At 42.9% G+C, this 21,062-nt stretch overlaps 1 protein-coding gene across 3 annotated transcripts in view; it reads right to left on the bottom strand.

Annotated features, from left to right (window-relative positions):
- TXNDC11 (thioredoxin domain containing 11) overlaps positions 1-21,062 on the bottom strand; it is a 58,510-nt gene that overhangs the window by 14,409 nt on the left and 23,039 nt on the right. For all 3 annotated transcript variants that reach the window (XM_042240183.1, XM_027961674.2, XM_012104119.5), the window contains 3 exons: positions 18,904-18,997; positions 3,310-3,422; positions 1,039-1,239 (listed from right to left, as the gene is read on the bottom strand). In XM_042240183.1, coding sequence (XP_042096117.1) covers positions 1,039-1,239; positions 3,310-3,422; positions 18,904-18,997 — 408 coding nt within the window. The remainder of the gene's footprint in view (positions 1-1,038; positions 1,240-3,309; positions 3,423-18,903; positions 18,998-21,062) is intronic.

The following is a 21,062-nucleotide window of genomic DNA, read 5'->3' on the forward strand; positions in this document are numbered from 1 at the left end:
TAATACTGGAGTGTCTTAGTAAAGTAAGAGTGTCTTAGTTCACAAAATAACTGTGTAGTGAAGATTTTCCAAAGAAATGAAATCTTATTACTTCAAGTCCTCCCTAGTCAGAGAATCGGCAGAGCCATTTCACTTCCTCTTCCTCCTCTGAGCCACGGGAGCAGCGTCCACTCAGAAGGGGCCCCACGGGGATGAACCATGTCAACAAAGAGGCTCCAGAGAGCCTCTGGAGGGGCCTGGCCTGGCGAGGGTCCCGCCTCCCGGTTCCCTCAGGAAGGCTCCTGAGAGGGCCTGGGAGAAGCAGCATCTGGTGAGCCTGGCCAGTGGCTCACAGACTCTCTGAAATTGGTTTTGGCCAATTAAGGGATCCTGGAGGGAAGGAAAAAATTAAACCCCCAGTAAACCCAACTGAGCAATCCTAGGCGCTCTCTGCGGATTGTTACTGCTCTAAGTGCCCCCAAACAATCCATACATAAAATAAACTCACACCCAGAGACAGTCAACGCATGCAGAAGAGGCAGGCGGGAGGGGCTGACTTCTGATGACAATCGGCTCCGAAAACCACTCTATGAGCCACAGAAGGGTTAGGAAAACACAGGATCCCAAGGTCACCTCACCACTGCTGGACTGAGCGCGGTCAGGGCGACCAGCCTGGCCAAATGCCTGTGATGACAACACCCCCAAGGCCACACTAAACCCCGCCTGTGCTGTCCACCCCCTCCACACCTCTCCCGAACATCAGTCGCCGCAGGAAGAGGGAACCTAGCCTGTCTCCAAAGAGGCCTGGTTTGACCACCGTCTGCTCTGCCTCACCCAGACTTGAGACACTGTCAGTAACGTGGCCGGAGAGGCCATGGTGGGTCCCAACCAAGAAGGCACAGGCTCTTCTGCCCACTTACAGGAAGAAGTGACAACACGAAACGCAGCAGCCACTCAGCGAGTAAGGGAAACCACTCCGATCGTGGAAAGAGAGCAGCCTCTAAGTCAATGAGGTTCGCCTGATGCTTCTGAGACGCCTCTTCCCACTGTGGCTCTTACCTCATCTATCAAAGGGTGACTCTCAGCTAAGGGATTAAAAGGTATGAATACAAAAAGTGCTGGTCCTTTCTTCAGCTCGTTGTTCAGCAGAAGACTCTTGCCGCCGTGCGGCCACAGCCATCGGATGAGCGTCTCTCGGTTGTCTAAGGCCCACTTATAGATGTTCTCGGCGGTGTAGTTGATGACCTCCCTGGGAAAGACCTGGGAAGGACAAACGCGCAGACGTAAGAGGCGAGGCGGGATCGCAGCACCACCCCTGCCCAGCCTCAGCCCTTTCTTCACAGGCGAGGAAAACGAGGCTCGGAGTGGCCTTGGGCGGCTGCACTCTGGCTCTGCCTCTCCAGACAGGGTACTTCCTCGCAAGTGGCTTGGAAAGCAGAAGCTGCTGTGAGAGGTGACTTTCAGATCATGTGATTCACCTTTTCCCTTGAGGCAGAAAAGATGAATTTGTTTATCTATCAACAAATGTTTCCCTGCCTGCTGCTGGCAACTGTGACCTCTACCTTCCTGCGTAAAGCGATTGCTAAGGAAACAGAAATGATGGAGTCGGGGGTCATTTTACCCTTGGGAAAATCATGTTTCCCTTGTCCCTGGGGACTCTCTGTTAAGACAGAAGTTTGTATCTGCCTTGCTCACCTGTCTCCCCCACCCCCGTCCCCCGCCACAGGGACTAGAACACCTGGCACAGAGCAGGAACTCAACAAATATTTGCATGAAACCCTGAGTGACCTAGAACTTCTATACAAGGCCACAGACCATACTTTATGTATACAGAATTAAGGAGAGATATGCCCAGATTTTTTTTGCTTTGTTTTTCTCTAACAAAGTATGTCAACGTAAAATTATTTTTGAAATTCCAATGATATAAATTACAGAGTTTCAAACAAAACTCCCCCCAAAATGCTTGGAGAGTTCCACAAAATAAGATATTTTATACCTCCCCAAATAGAGGTTTAAAATGACTTATAACAAGATGTCCACTGCTTTTAGTTAAAAATAAAAAATACTGGTATTCCATTAATATTTCATTTGCTGAAAGGAATTCTGCTGCTCTGTCAATGAGCCACTCTTAAAAACTATGGAATTGACACCATGAATTCAGTATCTTTTTCAGTAACTTTCTCACAGTCCTATCTTTTTTTCGCCATCTATTTTAAATTTCTTTCTCAGTACCTGTTACTATACATGAACATGATATATGCTGCTTGTAAAGCATGTTGCAAAAGAAGGATGAAGGAAAATGATAGACAGCAGACGCAGATGAAATCCAAAGAAACTTAAGACAGAGGCACAAGGAGAATGGGTGGGTGGCAGGAGAAACCATCAGATTTTGATTCCCAGAGCGGGATGGTGGGAGGTGGAAAAAAATGTTAATTGTCTTCATGAACATTTCTATCTGGAAAACATGGAATATATTTGACTTTGGGAATATAAACTGCAAGGAGTAGAGCCATCTGGGTTACTAGAGAAAGGCAGAAGCCAGGGAGACTGGCCACAGGGGGCACCCCTCAGCAGTCCCTCCACAGGCAAGAGCCTTGTACGCTGAGCTGAGGGGAGCGTGGGTTTAAAGGCTGGGCACACTGGGTACGGGGGTTCGGGTTTTCACTCGACCTGTAAGTCACTGACGCTGTCAATGAAGTCGGAGAGAGAAAACACTGGAGAAAATAAGCTCAGTGCCGGGACTGAGGAAGGAGCCAATAAACAGAGCAGAAGCACAGGACTAAGCACAACACAGGCCAGAAGCTCAGAAACAGCTAAGCTGGGGCCAGTCCACCAACAAGCAAACAAAATCAGGGAACAAAGACAACGCTGGGAAACCGAGGCGCGCTGGGGCGGGAAGCCACCAGCCTCTCACTGTGACTTGACAAGAACTCCCAAATCCATCTCATCAGCTAAAGGAGAAAAGCGTGTCATGTTGTTCCTCTTGATAAATGGAACAAATGAACAAAGGATATCGCCCAATGGAACCTTAACCTTTGAGAACATGGTCCCAGAGGAACACTTCTCCAATACAGCAATTTCATCCAAGAAGGAAAGCTAACAAGGCTGCATCAAAATCTAAGAATATAAACAGAATTTCTAGCTGTTAAATCCGAGAGCTCTAGGGCACGGGTTCTAGAAGGGGCTGAGGGGACTCAGTCTGCATATAAAACCATGTGCACTCTCCTACAGACAGCGTCTACAGATTTCACCCAGTTCTCAAAGAAGTCTGTGATCTAAACAAGGTTAAGAACCACTGCGCTAATAGAAACGTGATTTTAAAATACTTACAAGTGATGTGTTGAAATGTCTATGTAAATACACACTTCCAGAGTGTACTAAGGATACCAGTTTCGCAAGATGCTTATTTGTGATAACCCCAAATCGTACTGTTCCTAGGTAATCTGAAACAGAAAATTTTCCTTTATTAAAAAGAAAAAGCCTATGCCTTAAAACAACCACAAAACCCAACGATCAAATCTTGACACACAAATTTCCCCGGAGCAAAGCTCTTTTCGGCCACCTAGCCTAGACCGCAAAGGAGGAGCCGAAGAAACCACCTCCTAAAACAGATCGTACGTCTCCTCCCAAGTACCTGCCTCTGACTAGGACCTGCGCTGTTTCAGTCCCTGTTCCCCTACTCACAAGCCTCACCTGAGAGCCTAGGCACATGCTACTCTCTCTGTCTGGACATTTCCATGCCAGTTCCTTCTCGTCATTCAGATCTCGGCTCCCACCCCACCTTCTCTGAGAAGGCTTCCTTGACCACCTGTTTCCAGGCAAAAACACTTGAAAGGATGGTCTGTAAGGGGACACCAAGGCTCCCTCCTGACTCAAGCCTTCTCCTTACCATTACTCTAAGCTTTTAACAGCACTAACTAACATTTACATAATCCTACTGATTTATTTAGATCTTCTTTGGTCCAACTTCCTCTTAAAACCTTGTTTATTGCTGTTTATCCCAGCATCTACAGCAGCATCTGGGCACATGTGTATTGATCTCTGGAGCAATAAATGTTGGTTACATGAATCAATCTAGTATATACAAGGAACTCATATGAATTAGTAAGAAAAATAAAACAGTTAAAAATGGGCAAACAACAGGAAAGGAAACGTAAGAGGCTAACTGTGCACTTAACCTCGCTATTTTGGAGGAAAGCAAATGAAAACACAATTGCCACTTTTCACCTTCAAAATGCCCCAGATCTGAGACATAGGGAGTACCAGATATTGATGACCAGTAAAGAAATGAGTGCTCTGCTGCAAAGCTGGTGGAAAAGGCAGACTGGCAGCCACCTGGGAGAGCAATCTGCTGTGCTGTCCACGATGGAACCCAGACATGGCCCGCAGCCCCCATCTGCTTTTTGGTGCCCACACATGTGCCCTGAGAGTTATACCCAAGGACAGTCACCAAGGAATTGCCTGCAGATGTTGAAAACAGTGGGGCAGGGCAATCTATACAGCCTGAATAGATTTTCTAAGACACATGCGAGTAAAAAAGCAAAGACACAGTGTACCTTTTATGTGGAAAAATCCCTCACACTTATAAAGCATGTCTTCTCCTACAGGCACATATGGTTACAAATGTATACAGAATCTGAAAGGATAACAAAAACTGTTTTGTGTTGGGATTTGGAAATCAAAGGGGACTTGACCCTTATGTGTGAAGCGTTCTTTTTCCCCCTAAGGAGTATATTTAATGTAATATTTGTGTGATTAAAAGTTGACTAAAATATGTAGTATTAAAAGAGGGTGGATAAAACGATGCAGGAAAAGGCACGTTTTTCCCTACCCCCTTTCTGCTTTACTAGCAGATGTTAAGGAAAATATCAGTTACACACTGTGTGCTACACTCAGTCGTTCAGTCATGTCTGACTCTTTGTGACCCCGTGGACCGTGGTCTGCCAGGCTCTTCTGTCCATGGAATTTTCCAGGCAAGAATACTGGAGTGGGTTGCCATTTCCTTCTCCAGGGGATCTTCCTGACCCAGGGATTGACTCCATGTCTCTCGTGTCTCCTGCATTGGCAGGTGGATTCTTTACCACTGCGCCAACTGGGAAGCTCTGACTCTATCTTATGAAAATTAGTCAAAATCACTTTGAACTGTCCTGTGCACAGAGATGTTCACTGCATCATTATTTACAGAGCAAAAAAAAAAAAAAACCAAAACAACTTTAAACGTTACCAAGTGATATCTAAGTAAATACACGAAGCTTCTAGGTTACTCGCACCAGCCCACCTTCCAGCAGGGGCAGCCTCTTCCTCTCGGAGGAGGAGTGGCTACTGAGGATGAGGCAAGAGTGACCATGTCCCTCACACCAGGCTGGACAATCTAACACAAACCTGATGAGCTGAAAATGGCACAGAACCAAAGAAACACGAGAAGCATAAGCCCAAAATGACAGGAAAGGCTTATATATAGGGTGGATGGCAAAGGGCGGGGCTGGGTGGGCAATGGGAGCCAGAGAATGGGAGTGAGGCAGCCTAACCTTCCTCTCAGCACCAGACTTAGAACTACAGCAATGTTTCACAGCCTTCACGATCAAAACCTAGACTCATTACACCAGGCACTGCGTGGGGATCCAATGTGGGACACAAGCACCAACAGATAAACCTGCTGCCGCTGCTGCGGAGTCACTTCAGTCGTGTCCGACTCTGTGCGACCCCAGAGACGGCAGCCCACCAGGCTCCCCCGTCCCTGGGATTCTCCAGGCAAGAACGCTGGAGTGGGTTGCCATTTCCTTCTCCAATGCATGAAAGTGAAAAGTGAAAGTGAAGTCGCTCTTTGCAACCCCATGGACTGCAGCCCACCAGGCTCCTCCACCCATGGGATTTTCCAGGCAAGAGGACTGGAGTGGGGTGCCATCACCTTCTCTGAGATAAGCCTGATGGCACTGCAAATACCGCACACCTCAGTGAGGGGGGGGGTGGTGGGTGAGGACAAAGAACTGAACCAGAGAAGAGCTGCAAACAGCATCTTGACTGGATACTGTCAGGACAGCGAAAGCCAGGCTTCTCAGGGAAAGAGAAAGAAGTTACATATGAAAAGAGGCAAGTTAAAGTGAACTCTGCAGTGTTAGACTGGAATCAGAGGAAATTAAAATAAACTTACAACTTTTAGTATAAACTTATGACTTAAGACACAGATAATAGATATAGAACAGAGGCATGCATGTGCGCAGGAATAAACACATAAATGTCTGAGCTCTCTGCCTGCTGAAAGGGCCTAGAAGTAATGACACTGAATATCAAGAAGCCCCACATCTGGGTTTCTAAATGTCATTCTCCAATAAAAAGAATCCAGGGCTTCTTGGAAAAGAAGCTGATCCCAGCGCCGGGGCAAAGGCAGTACAAGATGAGCCTGAAACATTTTGTTGAGTCAGGAAAGACATGCTCATAAAAAGAGGAAACTTTGTTCAAGGGACACAGGCACCAACCCAAAACGCTAATGGCCAAAGCCGGAACAATCTGAGCAACAAAATAAACAATCAGTATTTTTCAAAGGTGTCCATGTCATGGAAAGTAAGAAAAGAGTGAGGAACTGTCATAGGAGGAGACTAAGGAGAAAAAATAATTAGCTGCAATGCAGGATCCCAGACTGAATCCTGGAACAGAAAACAGACGTTACTGAAAACAACGGCAAAACTCAAATAAGGTCTGCGGTTTACAGACCTTCACACTGGACCAATGTTAATTTCTTAGTTTTGACAAAAGCACCACCACAAATGGTTAAATCATGTTAACACTGGGGGGAGCTAGGTGAAGGTAGAGCGTTAGGAAACTCCGGATCCATCCATCCGTGCAACATTTCTACAGCTATAAAACTGGTTCAAATTTGAAATTAAAAAAAAAAAAAAAAAAGTATAACATGTAAGTTCAGATTCCAAAGGTGCTGGGAGAAAAAGCAGGACCCAGGAGGGGAAATGCACTGGCAGGAGCAAACACACCACCCTCCATCCAGCAGCAGGCTCGTTTTGGCAGACCGCCACCGAGAGAGAGAGGGGTGAAGGCGAAGCAGCCAGTAGGAAACTCATTTGAGAGTCCGCCAAAGTCACCAACATGATTTACTGGAGCAGAGGAATCAGGAGTGACAGTTTAACTCAAAAGCTGAAAGGGGCCATTCAAAAACCAGCTTAGCTGCATTCATAAGAATGGACAGCCACCTGCACGCGGCAGATTTTAACATGCCCAAACATATTACAATTTCAAAACTTTATTTTTCACACAGAAATTTACAAGAACCACATATTTTAAAAGTTCCTTCAGATAGTGGAAATCTTGCTGGAAGAAGCAGTTTATCTGTGCAGTCTCCTGTGTATAAGGAGCACTTGAATTAGCAGGAGAAGTTCACAGTGTAAGAACGACACATGAAAATAACACTTCTCATCTCCATATCCAGAACATTCTGTCAGGCAGGGCTCCAGGGCTTTCTACAATAGGGGTCTTTGTTGATTAAAAATGAATAATTTTGTCCCAAAATGAATGAAGCTTTAATATTTTAACTGAGGATTCTGAATGTACTGAATAATAAAAAACAAATTCAGAACCATGCTCTTCCCTCCCCCATCAGTGGGTCCAACAATGGCATGATCCTATTAAATTAATAATAATCATAATAAAGTCTTAATAAATGCTGTTAGCCAGGTAACCGGCCGACTACAGTCTATTAACCATCCAGGGAAAGGTGTCAGAAAGACTACTGCAACACGCAACAACACCCTGAGAGAACACCTGGGTGAAAGCAGGAGTGACTGAGCAGCTCCTGTAGCCGGTCACACAGACATCAAGATGATCACAGCGAGAAGACTGGCTTATCTACTGTCCGCTACAAACAGCCTGTCTGTGGCCTGAGTCCTTGGTCTGGTCTCCCTTAGCTACACGGCAACCTACTGGGCACACAGCCGCCGCTAGGCTCCCCGTGAGACTAGGGATGAGTGGAACAAATATATCATGGCGCTTCACTGTTCGCATGCTTTGAGGAACAAACAGCCTTGCTTTGATCCATGAAGCCTTGTTTATTTTCAGCACTTATTGCAGGTTTACCCCTTGCTACCTTTCATGAGCTTGGGGTTCTTTTCCGTCACTCACAGAATGCTCTACCCCTGCTTCCCTTAGTCCTCTGGGTGGAGCTTTCATTGACCTTCCACACACCTCTTCACCATTTACCTCCTGGCAACCACCGAGGACACATCGAGAATGGAAAGATCTCAAACTCCATCTGGTCTCCACTCCGACTCATCTGGCTCACTTGTGATCTTTCTGGTGTGCATCAGGGGTTTTGTTTTTGGTCACTGCATAATGTTTTAATATCAGACTACTTTTATTGCTTAAAACCACTGCTTTAAATTCAATTTTTAACATTAAAACTTCAGCTCCCTATTAAGGTAAACTGCATACATTCTGAGGCAAGACCTCAGTGAGGCAAAATATTAAAATTCTCAAACATTCCAGAAAAGAACAAAAATTAGTTCCTTTTGTTAGCAAAAGGTTTTTTGTTTCCCTTTTTATTGAAGTATGGTTGATTTATAATCCAGTATGAGTTTCAGGTGTACAGCAAAATGATTCAATTTTTTTTTTTTTTCAGATTTTCCATTAATAGATGTTTAACTGCTTTCAAATTAGTAATAAAAATCTTACCAGAAGCAAAGCTACACAATTCACACTCACCAACTAACAGACTACCAGGAAGCATTAGCTCAAGGAGGTGCCTACAGGAGACTCAATATTTTAGGATATAACTGCTTTATCCCAGGACATCGGGATAATGAGCCCTAGGTCCTAAGTGCATGGTCCTAGGTGGTAGCCACTAACCACGAGCGGCTAGCGAGCACTTGAAATATGAGCAACTGAGGGACTAAACTTTTTGCTTTATTTGACTTTATTTAATCTAATTTGAAAGTGATACTCAACTCAGTTATAAGCAAACATTCAAAAGATGAGTTTGTAACCTTAAACTAATATCATATTATAAATAAACTATATTTCAATAAAAATAAATACACAAAATGAAATATAAAACTATTTGGTATGTAAAACACTTTTTCAGCTGTAAATTGTATGAAATCTAAACACAGATCAAGTATATCTAATGAACACTTAGCATCTGAATTGAAGTGTGCTGTTACATATAAAAGACATGGTTAAAAAAATGTAAAATATCTCAACAGTTTTTAAGTTGATTACATGTTGAAAATGCTAATAATTGGGGTACATTGGGTTAAATAAAATATAAATTATTCAATTTATTTCACCTATTTCTTCTTCAATTTTAAGGCAGCCACTAGAAAATTTTAAAATATCTCTGTGGTTCATGTTAAAGTTCTACTGAACCATGCTAAGGTGACCACGACGAAAAAGCAAGATTCATGTAACTCAGGAAGAAGGTTAGCCTCAGGTAAGTCCAGCAGCCAGTAAGCCTTAATAATGGACAGTTATCTGGGAAGGACACATAAGACAAAGATGTTTTTTCATGAAAACCTCTCTAAATAGCAGGGAATGGTTATTTTTAAGAATGTGTCCCACTCTCTCCTGCAGAAAGGAAAAGGTGGGGCTCTCGACCTTGTGACTCCGGGTATAAACGGCTGAGCTTCTGAAATTCTCTGAGAGGTCTACATTAAACAGCATTTGGTGTCCTACAAAGTAAGGTACCCAAGGATACACTGAAAGAATGAGCAGACAGGCTGGAACTGAATGGAAATTTTCACCTCGGGACCAGCCATCTGCTCTCCAGGAGGCTTCTGCGTGAGCTAATCTCTCAGGGATCTCAGGGCAAAATGGAACACCAGGTTGGGAAAAATACTGATACAGAATACTGCTAACAAATAAACCATGATATTCTTCAAAACAGACTGAGTACCGTAGATTTTAACCTACATGGCTAAGAAGTTATTTACTCCCTGGGAAAATTTCTCTCAATTCTTTACATTCCCAAAGGCAAAACCTGTATTGTGGTCCCTTCCATGCCGCCAACAATTCTCACTTTACTCTATACTCTGACATTTTTATTAATTTCTGCTTTCCCACTCTTCTTTCCAAGGTCTGGACAAGGAAGAAAAAGGAAGACGACAGGATTGTATTAACAGGGATAACAACAGCCCCTCCAAGGTTACTTAGGGTTTCCACTGTAGTGACTCGGCATCAGCCACCGGATGATGACTTCACGCACTTCCAATGCTACATGCATTCATCAAAATAAAAAAATCTGCAAAGAGGTGCAACTGTATAGAAATGTTTGTCTTCAGCGCATGAACTATAGCTATGGCTGGCATTTTTCCCCAGAAATGTGACTCAGAGATTTGTTACATTGTCAATTTCTTTTTTTTTTCAATGGCTGTGCTGCATGGCTTACTGGATCTCAGTTCCCCAACCAGGGACTGAACCCAGCCCATGGCAACGAAAGCACAGAATCCTGACCACCAGGCAACTCCCTCAAAATCCTAAGCACAAAGCAATTATGTAGAAAAAAGTCTGGCATTTGGGCACCATAGACACACTATGCATGTGCTGGTGCTTGCCAAAGTACTGCTAAACTCCAAGTAAACATATAGCTTCTTAGCAGGGATTTTCCTTTTACTTGTGAGTTAGGAAGGAGGGAAAGAAACACATCATTCCAAATTCATCATTTGAGGGGAACATAAACTATAGAGCTAAACAGGCACTGTCCTATATACTAACACGACCGTAAACACCCTCACACCATTGTTCTCATTTAGTCAGAGCACAATGTTAAAATGATCAATTTGAATACATCTCTTGTATGTATTTCAATCAAGTTTCTCTTTAAAAAAAGCCTCAGGGAGGGAAAGACTTCACTAAAGAAACATTATCTCCTTAGAAATTCCTCCTCCATCTCCTCTTATGCTGCACTTAGGGTCTAGCATTGGTGTCATTCATATATATATATATATTTTTTTTTTTTTTTTTAACCATGCTTTACAAAAATAAAAACAATTCTTAGCCACCAGGTCTAAAAAAAAACCAGGCCACGGGCCAGAGCATTTTCAAGCTGAAGTCTCCTTTAGAGGCAACTAGGGCAAAGCTCCCTTACACTGCAGATAGGGAACCTAAAGAGTAAGCCGTGGTCACACGGGACACCTGCCACTAACACCACTAGTGAGGAGAGTCAGTCTCCGACCACAAGTTAAGAAGACGCCACTAACGTCTAGGAGAAAGTCAGGAAACAACATTGGTTGCTAAGTGGGAGACACAGCCAAGCAGTGCAACAGGAGTTCCAAGAAAGGAGCCGGTGGATGGGAATCTCCACTCTATGTCTGCAGAGCACCAGATGTCACGCTGACTGGGCAATATCTACAACTCTCACAGGACTTCGGCTAGGCCCCGAAAAATTAGGAAGGCAGATACTAACTAGGGGGAGGCACTGCATTTTAAGTAGGATCATGAGCAAAGCCTTGGAGGTGAGAATCACCACCTCCTCATCCCAGGAGAGCAGAGGCAGATGGAGCGATGTGGTTGCGGTTCCTATCGCACTCCTTACTTACTGGACATTACTATATTAAGTCGCTGTTACTGCTGTAACAAATTACCCACTAATTTAGTAGCTTTAAAAAATATCTTACAGTTTGGAGGCTGAAGTCTAAAACGGGCCTCATTGGGCTAAAATCAAGGTGTCAGCAGGGAGTGTTCCTTCCAGAGGTTGCAGGGGAGAATCCATCTCATTGCCTTTCCTACCTTTCAGAGGCTACTTGCATTCCTTGGTTTGTGGCCCCTTCCATCGTCAAAACCAGCAATGGCCAGACAAGTCCTTCTCTCACTGCATCACTCTGACACTGTTCTTTGCCTCTCAATTCCACTTTTAAGAACTGTTCTGATTATCTTGGGCCCATTCAGATACTCCAAGATAACCTCCCTTTCTCAACGTCAGCTGATTAGCAACTTAAGTCCACATGCAACCCCCCTTTTCTCTTGTCATGCAATGTAATATATTCACAGGTCCTGGGGTTACAATATGGACATCTCTGAGGAGCCACTGTTCTGCCTCACAGTGACCTCGGGTCTGTTAACAACCTTTCCCCAAGCCTCAGTCTCCTCAGCTGAGATAGTAACACTGAGAAGGTAACATTCTACTTCAAAGAGTGGCAGTGAAGATTGGATCTTCCGGGTAAAGTGCTCTGTTCAGCATCAACTTATCATGCTCAATGTTATATAACAAGCAGTAAAGTGGAGGCCAGAGCTGGGTTTGTCTGAACTGAATGGCTTCACTATAAGTGTGTGACTTTATTATAGAAGAGGATCCCTGAGAGGTTTTCAAGATTTTAATGTTTTGGGCTGTTTGCCTAGGAGTCTTATTTCAGCTTAAAACAAAAACAAAAAACCCCACCAAAAAACCCCCAACAACCCTGAAAAAATAGGATCAAAAATCAAATCACACACAGACAAGGACTTCCCTGACGGTCCAGAGGTTAAGAATCCATGCTTTCACTGCAGGGGGCACAGGTTCCATCTCTGGTCTGGGAACTGGGATTCCACATACTGCACAGGGTGGCCAGAGAAAATCCCCAAAACACAACAACAAAAACACATATACATACACACTCATAAAAAAGGCAAACTTCAAAAAGGTAGAAAATACCACAAAACAATCAGAAAGTAAAGAGTGAAAATTTTCAAACACATGGGTCCAAGGAATCAGAGTATCTACAGGTGACCACTAAGCTTGGTTCTGAGCTCTCCGCAAACTTTTTGCTTCTCTCAGCGCCACCTGTCTTCCGCCCTCTTGTTCCTCATCCTCACTCTCGTTCCTGACTCCTCATCCTCCTGGGAAACCCGCTCTCCTCCAGTCTTCCCTGACCTGACCCGCACACCCCACACCTCTGTGCTCCGACAAAGCCTGTCACAGATGTGTTACTGCACTCGCTCTGTGGACAAGCCCACCTGAGGGCCACCCTATGGGGGCACTATGGATGGTGGGAAGTGCTACTCTTTTTCACAGCTGGAGTACAAAGTGGACCCTCCAAAGTTCGCTGAATTAATAAGTCATGCTTCTCAATCTAATTCAAGAACAGGAATGTCTGGTTTCCAGCTTAGTGCTTATCTAGCAGGGAGTTGACGATGGACAGGGAGGCCTGGCGTGCTGCAGTCCATGGGGTCACGAAGAGTCGGACATGACTGAGCGACTGAACTGAGCAGCACTTACAAGGCTGAGGAGATGTCATAATGGGAATAAAAGTATTTCCTATGAAATATGATCATATCCTTGCTAAAATATTTATTTACTTATTTATGTGTTTCTTAGTTACGGCATTCGAACTCTTAGTTGCAGCCACGTGGGACCTAGTTCTCTAACCATGGATCAAACCTGGGCCCCCTGTGTTAGAAGTGCAGTCTTAGCCACTGGACTGCCAGGGAAGTCCCAGCTACCTGTTTTTTCAATGACTTTAAGAATGTCACTTACAGGATAAGAAAATCTTACCTTTCAGATCTCTTGACGTTGTATAAAGTTTCATAATTTAACAGAAAAGTGCTCCAAAAAAGCTTTATTCATAAAGGGACCTTTCTGTGTCCTGACGGGATTGTCCCAGCAAATAGCAGCACCACAAAACGCCATCTGGTGGAGGAGAGGGACGCTACACTGGAATTATTTCCTCTAATCAATTTCTATTTTTAAAAGGGTTATTTTCCGAAAGTGTTCCTTAGAAGACTAATGTCACAAAGTTTGCTGTCCACTACACTCAGGAATTCCTAAAGGTGAAAGAAGAGAGTGGGTCTTTAGTTAACAGTTCAGTGTATTTTGAGGATGACATTTAAGTGTCGCGTGTGTGTGTGTGTGTGTGTGTGTGTGTGTGTGTGTGACTCAGTCGTGTCCAGCTCTTTATGACCCCATGGACTGTAGCCCGCCAGGCTCCTCTGTCCATGGGATTCTCCAGGCAAGCATACTGGAGTGGGCTGCCATTTACTTCTCCAAAATATTGTGTGTTTTTCAATTCAATCCATTAGGATTCTAGTGTTAGGAGACAGTGAGAAGCCAAGAATGAGCCAGGCTGGGCCTCCGTCCGGCCCAGGGTGAGTGACTCCTGCAACTCTGGTCTAGGGAACCTGAAAGGACAGATATGAGGGCACATGGAGGAGGTGGGCAGGAGATCCAAAGTGACAACATCCCACTGAGAAAATCACTCCCTCGGCAATCTCAAGGTATAGTGTTCTTTACAACTTATTCATTAAAACTTTTAGCTAAACTGTAAGAACTGTAAGAGCCCAATGACGAAATCTTGGCCTCAAGGCACTCAGTAAATACTGTCTGAACAAACTAGCTCACGTTCCGGTGGGACAGAGACACAGTCAGTTCCATGGGGAGAATACCATGCCTCACTGTCATCCCTTGGTGTCCACAGGGAACTGGTTCCAGCCCCGGCCCCAACTCCTCTTGAATACCAAAATCCAGGGATGCTCAAGTCCCCTGTGTAAAATGGCACAGCATTTGCATGTAACCTACACACATCTTCTGGTATGCTTTAGATCACCTCTATGATTGCCATTTCCTTCTCCAGAACTTATAACACCTAATACAGTGTAAATGCTCAATAAATAGTTGTAGATACAACGTAATGCTATGTCAGTTAGTTGGCAGATGTGTGACAAGTTCAATTTTTGCTTTGGGGAACTTCCTAGAATTTTCCTAATATTTTCAACCCAGGGTTGGCTGAATCCACAGGTGGACACAGAGGGCTCACTACACAAAAAGCAGCAAGGATGGAGAGCTCCAGGAAAAGGGAAGAGGAAGACCTGCTGGCTGGTCTAGGTGCAGAACACCTGGTGTAGTCGCGTTTAAGAAACCAGACCCAGAAATCGCTTCAGGCGCTTTCAGTCGGTGGCTTTCCCATTAAACTACTACAGACTTTCAGACTATCACTTTATTCACACACAACATAATTCACACATGATGCCGCCTTGTAAAACAAGCACTTACCCTCTCGCCTCCACTCTCTCCCATTTTATGGCAGAGAAACTCAAACACAGAAAAGGTGCATGTTTTGCTCAAGTGTATAGACCCTGCCGGGCAGACAAAGGGTAAGGACCAGATACCAGCTCCTAGGCCCCTGCCTTCCCCTCAGGAAGCACTGCATCCCTTCTGAAGGTCAAATGGACGAAATTTCTTGCAAATTTTCTCTTTTAAAAAGGGCACTGAATCACAGCAGAATATAACAACATTTTACCAGAACGCATCTTTACAGTAAATAAATAAGCGTAAGACAGGAAAAAATCAAGTAGGCACCCTAAAAATATCAACCCCTCTATCAAGTTTTCTTTAGGCAAAAGAAGAAAGTCTGTCTGCCAAGATCAAGGTGAAAAGGCTTAAAGAGGAAAGGCTTGGCAGTCTAGGAAGAGAGGAAAAGTACAAGGGACTAGCGTCCCAAGGATCTTGAAACACACCCAGAATGCCAGCCACAGTTAATCATTCAGCACTTTGCAAGGATTAATCAGTAATGAGGGTGTGTAAGACCTTTGGGGCTTCATAGGTGGTGCAGTGGTAAAGAACCCGCCTGCCGATGCAGGAGACACAAGAGATATGGGTTCAGCTCCTGGATCGGGAAAATCCCCTGAAGGAGGGAATGGCAACCCACTCCAATATTCTTGCATGGAAAATCCCATAGACATAGGAGCCTGGTCAGACATGACTGAGTATGCACGCATGCCAAGACCATTTACAAAAAACTGAAAGGGAGGTTTGAATAAATGAATAATTATGCTGTGAGCCTAGAAAGGGAAGCTAAATTTTATGAAAATGTCAATTACCTCTAAGTCAATATAAACATTTAATAAAACTACCAGCCCAATGTATAGATGGATATAAAAGAATATTTCATAAAACATAAGAACTAAAAGAAGCAGAGTCCAGACTTCATCAGGTACTCACTTACAGAGCAAGAAACGAAATTATATTTAGTCATACAAAAAGGTTGCTAGACCAAGAGAAAACACAGAAAATAGACCCAATTACACATAAGAAAATATTTTTTGGTTAAGCAGGCATCATCAAGATGAAGGATAAAGGAAGAGTTACTCCATAAATAGTGCTGATTAGTCAGTAAGAAGTGAGGAAAATAAACTGTGCTCTGTATTTTAAGCCAAGGTAAACCCAGGCAGCATAAAGAGCTAAATAATTTTAAAATCCAAAGAGAAGAAAGTACACTAGTGATCAGTTTTTTTAAAAAATAGATCAAGAAAATGAACCACAGATTTAACTACATGAAAATACAGAACTGCTATGTAAAAAAAAAAAGAGATAAAAGTAAAATGACTAGAGAATAATGGACAGAAATATAACAAAGGGCTGCTGCCCACAACCATCTAACAGCAGGGCCAACATAAACTGACGAACCGGCACCTGGATGGACACCAACAGGCAGAAGACACAAGGGACTGAGATGGCCCCTCTCAGCACCCTACCCCCAACACCCAGGCAGAGTGCTTCATATATGGGACATTCTCAAAATATTTGTAGACCAATGGCAAGCTAAACAAACGTTAGAGAGTGTCCTGGCTATTTCTAAGGCAATTAAAAAAAAAAAAACCATAAGGCAATGGAAAGACATGTGCATTTTATATACGCTCGTGGCCTGGTGAACCAGGACATCTGCTTTCTACCACAACAGTCTAAACACTTCATCAGTTAAGCTCTCTATAACCAAATGTTAAATGGGTCAAATGTTCCTCAGGCCTCAATTTGTGTACACGACAGAAACGCAACAATGACCTAGAATTTACATTTCAAACTGTCCCGTTAAATAAAAAAAAAAAAGCCAGCATGGTTTTCTCTTACTGAGCATCGGCTATTAATAGTAAGTAAAATACCATTTGACTTCAGCGTAGGAGAAAGCAAAGGTGAAAAACACCCAGATGCCCAAGGAAGATTTACTTTAGGTAATCCTTCACAGTACATATTTCATAGAAATTCATCCTTCCAAATTTGTGTTTTTCTTCTAAAAATGGTTCATTAAAGCTTAAGTGGGAGCTTAGCCACAAAAATGGAGTGAAAAATTATTAAATATGATGAACTCAGTTCTTGCAAAGTCCATAGGCAACAGGATTTTACAAGACCCAACTAGAGAGGGAAGAAATATAGTAAATTTACTGAGCTAGATTTATTCCGAGAAGAAATCTAATATAATAATGTCAAAATTAGTGATCTGACCATAAGATTTGTTTTGTACCTTTAGGTAGTCTTAACCCATTTGTCACCCTTCTTGCTTAAAAAAGGAACAACAACAACAAAAAACTTATTAAAAAAGCTATTAATAAGTCAACTATATTAGAAAAAAAATGGGAATAAAGACTACTACCTTATATTTGGAAAGATTTTTTCCAAAAGAAGCAATGTTTTGGAAACTTCTGAATGAAAAGGTAATTTAAGATGAAACATTAACACGCATTATAAGTTAGCTGGATAACAACACACCCTGTTTCAAATCTTGAAACAGCTTCTCAAGAACTTGAATGCTGCCATTATTCTAGAGACTAACTCTAGGCTACCCTTTTATACATCATCTTCAAAGGACTTTATTTAGTTTTCTAAGAGGATTTTTGAACATCTATCTGCTTAAGCTTATTTAAGTTGGCAGTATTTTGTCTTCAAAATTCAAACTCTGACTCACTGAGCCTCTTTAGTCACCTGAAGCTGTGCAGCCCAGTCTTAAAGGGGACAGAAGAGACACCTAATGTGACAGGTTGAGTTCCTCGCCCGATGTCCCCTGTGTGAAAAGCATGCACACAGCAGATTCTCTATGCATAAAACTGTAAGACAATGTACACACTAAAACGGCCAATAATACAACTGCTTGATGTTGTACGATCATAATACCTCCCCCAAATACTGAAGCAATGTAATATCCAGTAGCAGGAGGATGGCTACATATTTTGGCTGGCCTACTGAAAGATCAGTGCGATCACTCATCTGGCAAATAGTGACTGATCCCCTGCTATGTGCCAGATGCTGGAGAAAGAACACTAAACTGAAGACACACGGTCCCCACCCTCAGAAACCTCCCAGTCCCAGGAAAACGACAGACAGTAAACAAATCATCTCACAAGTAGACACATCAATATAAACTAGGCTGAGTGCTATGAAAAAAAACAACAAATCTCTCCCCAACGTGGTAGACTGAGGAGGTGCTATTTGAGGGGAATCTGGAGGATAAACAGGGGTTTAAAAGATGGAGAGCTGGGCCCTGGGCACTGGGGATGAGAGGACACATTTCAGGCTGAAGGGCTGGCACAGCGGCCCCCGTGTGAGGAAGGAGGGTGGAGACTGGGTACCAGGTAAGTGCCCACTGGTCTCGTCAGTGGGATGGGAAGAGGCTTGGACCAGGAGGAGATGAACAGCAGATGAAAGTATCTAACAGAGAGCTGATTTCAGGTCACAGCTGATACAGAGAAAGAAAATGGAGCAACATGAAAAAACAGGCAGGATACAATGTTTGACTTACAAAGCAGGGCTTCAAATAAGATATGATTCAACTATGTAAAAAAAACACGTATATATGGATTTGAGAATAGTGAAGCTAGCCATAGGCTGATGCTGTAATGTGACATGACTTTCATATAACCAACAATACAACCACTAAAAACTGATCAAAACATCCAACTCCACACAAAACCAGAGAATATAATAAAATTTAAAGTGCAAAATACAACATTGTAGAACTGTGTGATCAAGCTACATTAAAAAAAAGGCTCTAAACATTTAAGAGACAGTCCTTGAAACAGCAAACAATTCTGTCAATAGAACATAAAACAATGTAATATAAATACAGAGAAAAACAATCAAGAGAACTAAAATGTATGATCACAAAGATAACCTATGCAAAAGTAGGTATCAGTATACATACATTCTGGTTAAAGCACTAATGTGTTAATATGAATCCTGTTTACCTTTCTTTAATGAATGCAGTGCTGAGGTGAAGAAGGTCAAATAACCCGGTGGCTGGGGTGAGCTACTGAACTCAAAGTACCCGAGAACTCCAGGCTGTAGAACAAGAGCAGAATTAGATGGCTGGGGTATCGCTGGTCACTGCATAAAGAGAAATATTTCAAAACAAGAAAGACATGCCATTACAACTTAACAACTGCAATCTGCTGCATTCCCTTTGTGAAAACCTAACAGAAGCCGTGAAAAATGTTGCCAGTTAGCACTGACCCTTTCCCTCCATTTAGACAACAGACAGGATAAGGGATCGAGTTGAGTTGCAGCAGCTTTTACAGGGGCAGTTAGTTCAGAGCTGAAACCCCCTAGGCAGGTCTTTCACCCTCTGTGGACAGTTCTCCTATGCCCCTGGTTTGAAACCTCACCATAAAGTTCAAGTACTCACTTGCCTTTGTTTAGCAACTCTAGGCAAACCAGTTCAATGATCTGTTACCTTTCTTACATTTCTTCCTCGACTTCTTCCTCCCCTCACTCCAAACACACCTTCACACTCACTGGAAATCAGGCTACCCCTGAGTGGCTCCACTGGTGCCCAAGGTCATCCTTCTGGGGCTCCTTCCTCTCCCCCGACTCAGAGGCCAGCATTCCTCACGGGCAATGCTCCTCTCTTGTCAGGTCAGTCTGCGGAGAGCTCTCTTGGTCCTCCATCCCAGCTTCCACCTGCTCATTCCATTTCTCTAAGCTTAGAACCGTGCACCCCTCCATTCTGCCAAACCAATTAACTGTGTTCCACCAAACACATTCTGTTTTCATGTTCAGAATAACTTCTTCCTCCTTAGAGGGCCCCGAGGGCACCATTCTGTCCAACTTTGTTCTGTAACTAAATGTTTCTGAAGCCCAACTGCCGAGATCCTTGAGCAGAGAGTGCTGGCTGGGAGTCAGGAGACCTAAGCTCAAGTCTGACAGCTCAGTGATCTTGGGTGAACCCTTCAATGTGAAGCTCAGCTTTCTTAACTGGCAAATGGAGACCATTCATCCTGGGGTTACTGAGAAGAATGAGCTTCATGAACATAAAGCACTAGCCAGAGGTAAGGAGTCCTTTCTAGCCCTAAAACACACAACACTGTTTTTAATAAATAATTTTGGAGCTGATGTGATCACTGGGACAAAGACCTAAATAGTAAAATAGAAATTTACCCTGTTGGTAAAGTTTAAAATCAGTATGTTGTACAAAAAAGGAAATTTCTGATCTATAATGGAACATACTATCTTTCAAATCTAAAGCACTTGTTTAGTCTAATAAGATTTCATTTTAAATAAACTATTGCTTTTCATTCTGGTAGAGACCGAGACAGTCAATGTTTAATCCCAATATAAAAAAAAAATCCAACAAATAACTAATTTCTCAAACAACTGAGGAAATAAGAAAGTAAAGTTATTGAAACAGGATTTTTTTTTTTTTGCTAAATTTCTTTAAATGTTTTCAACAAGCCAATCCAGAATTGGCTCAAAGTAGAATAACAAACTGTTTGGGTTCCTAATGTTTTAAACCAAGCTATGACGGTGTATCAGCCTTTACACCATGAACTAAGGAAAACAAGACCTTTAGGAATTTCAGTCAGTTAATACTGGGTAATACAAGATAAAATGAAAAGTGATGGAAAGAAAATACACCCATTTAAATTTCTTTCACTCTCCTAAATCAAAACCAATCGGAATAAATTCATTCTGAATATTAAGAATGGTTTCATGGCCAAAAATTATATGAAGTGAGCTTCAAATTCTCTTCTCCCATCATAGGAGAGGGCATACGGCCCATAAATACGTATCTATTTATATGCATATATGTAATTACATGTGTGTTTATGTAAACACCTCAATGGAAATGAAAACTACCTGAATTCTACGTCTTCATGAGAAATGCAGATTAAACCTTTAAGAATGAATAAAGGCTAAACCATTTGCAGGGGTCCTCTGCAGGCGTTTTAACCGTGTAAGGGTTTATCCCTGTTGATGGCACCACTGCTGTGGTTTCCCAGTCGGCTACGCAGCTTGAATGAAGGACCCTCTATTCTCAGAAGACCTGGTACTGAAATTTCCAAAGAAATTCCACAAACAATACAAAAAAACCCATAGGTAAAATTACTTTTACTTTTTACTGCCAAAA

This window comes from Ovis aries, chromosome 24 (assembly GCF_016772045.2).
Source record: "Ovis aries strain OAR_USU_Benz2616 breed Rambouillet chromosome 24, ARS-UI_Ramb_v3.0, whole genome shotgun sequence".
NCBI classification, from domain to species: domain Eukaryota; kingdom Metazoa; phylum Chordata; class Mammalia; order Artiodactyla; family Bovidae; genus Ovis; species Ovis aries.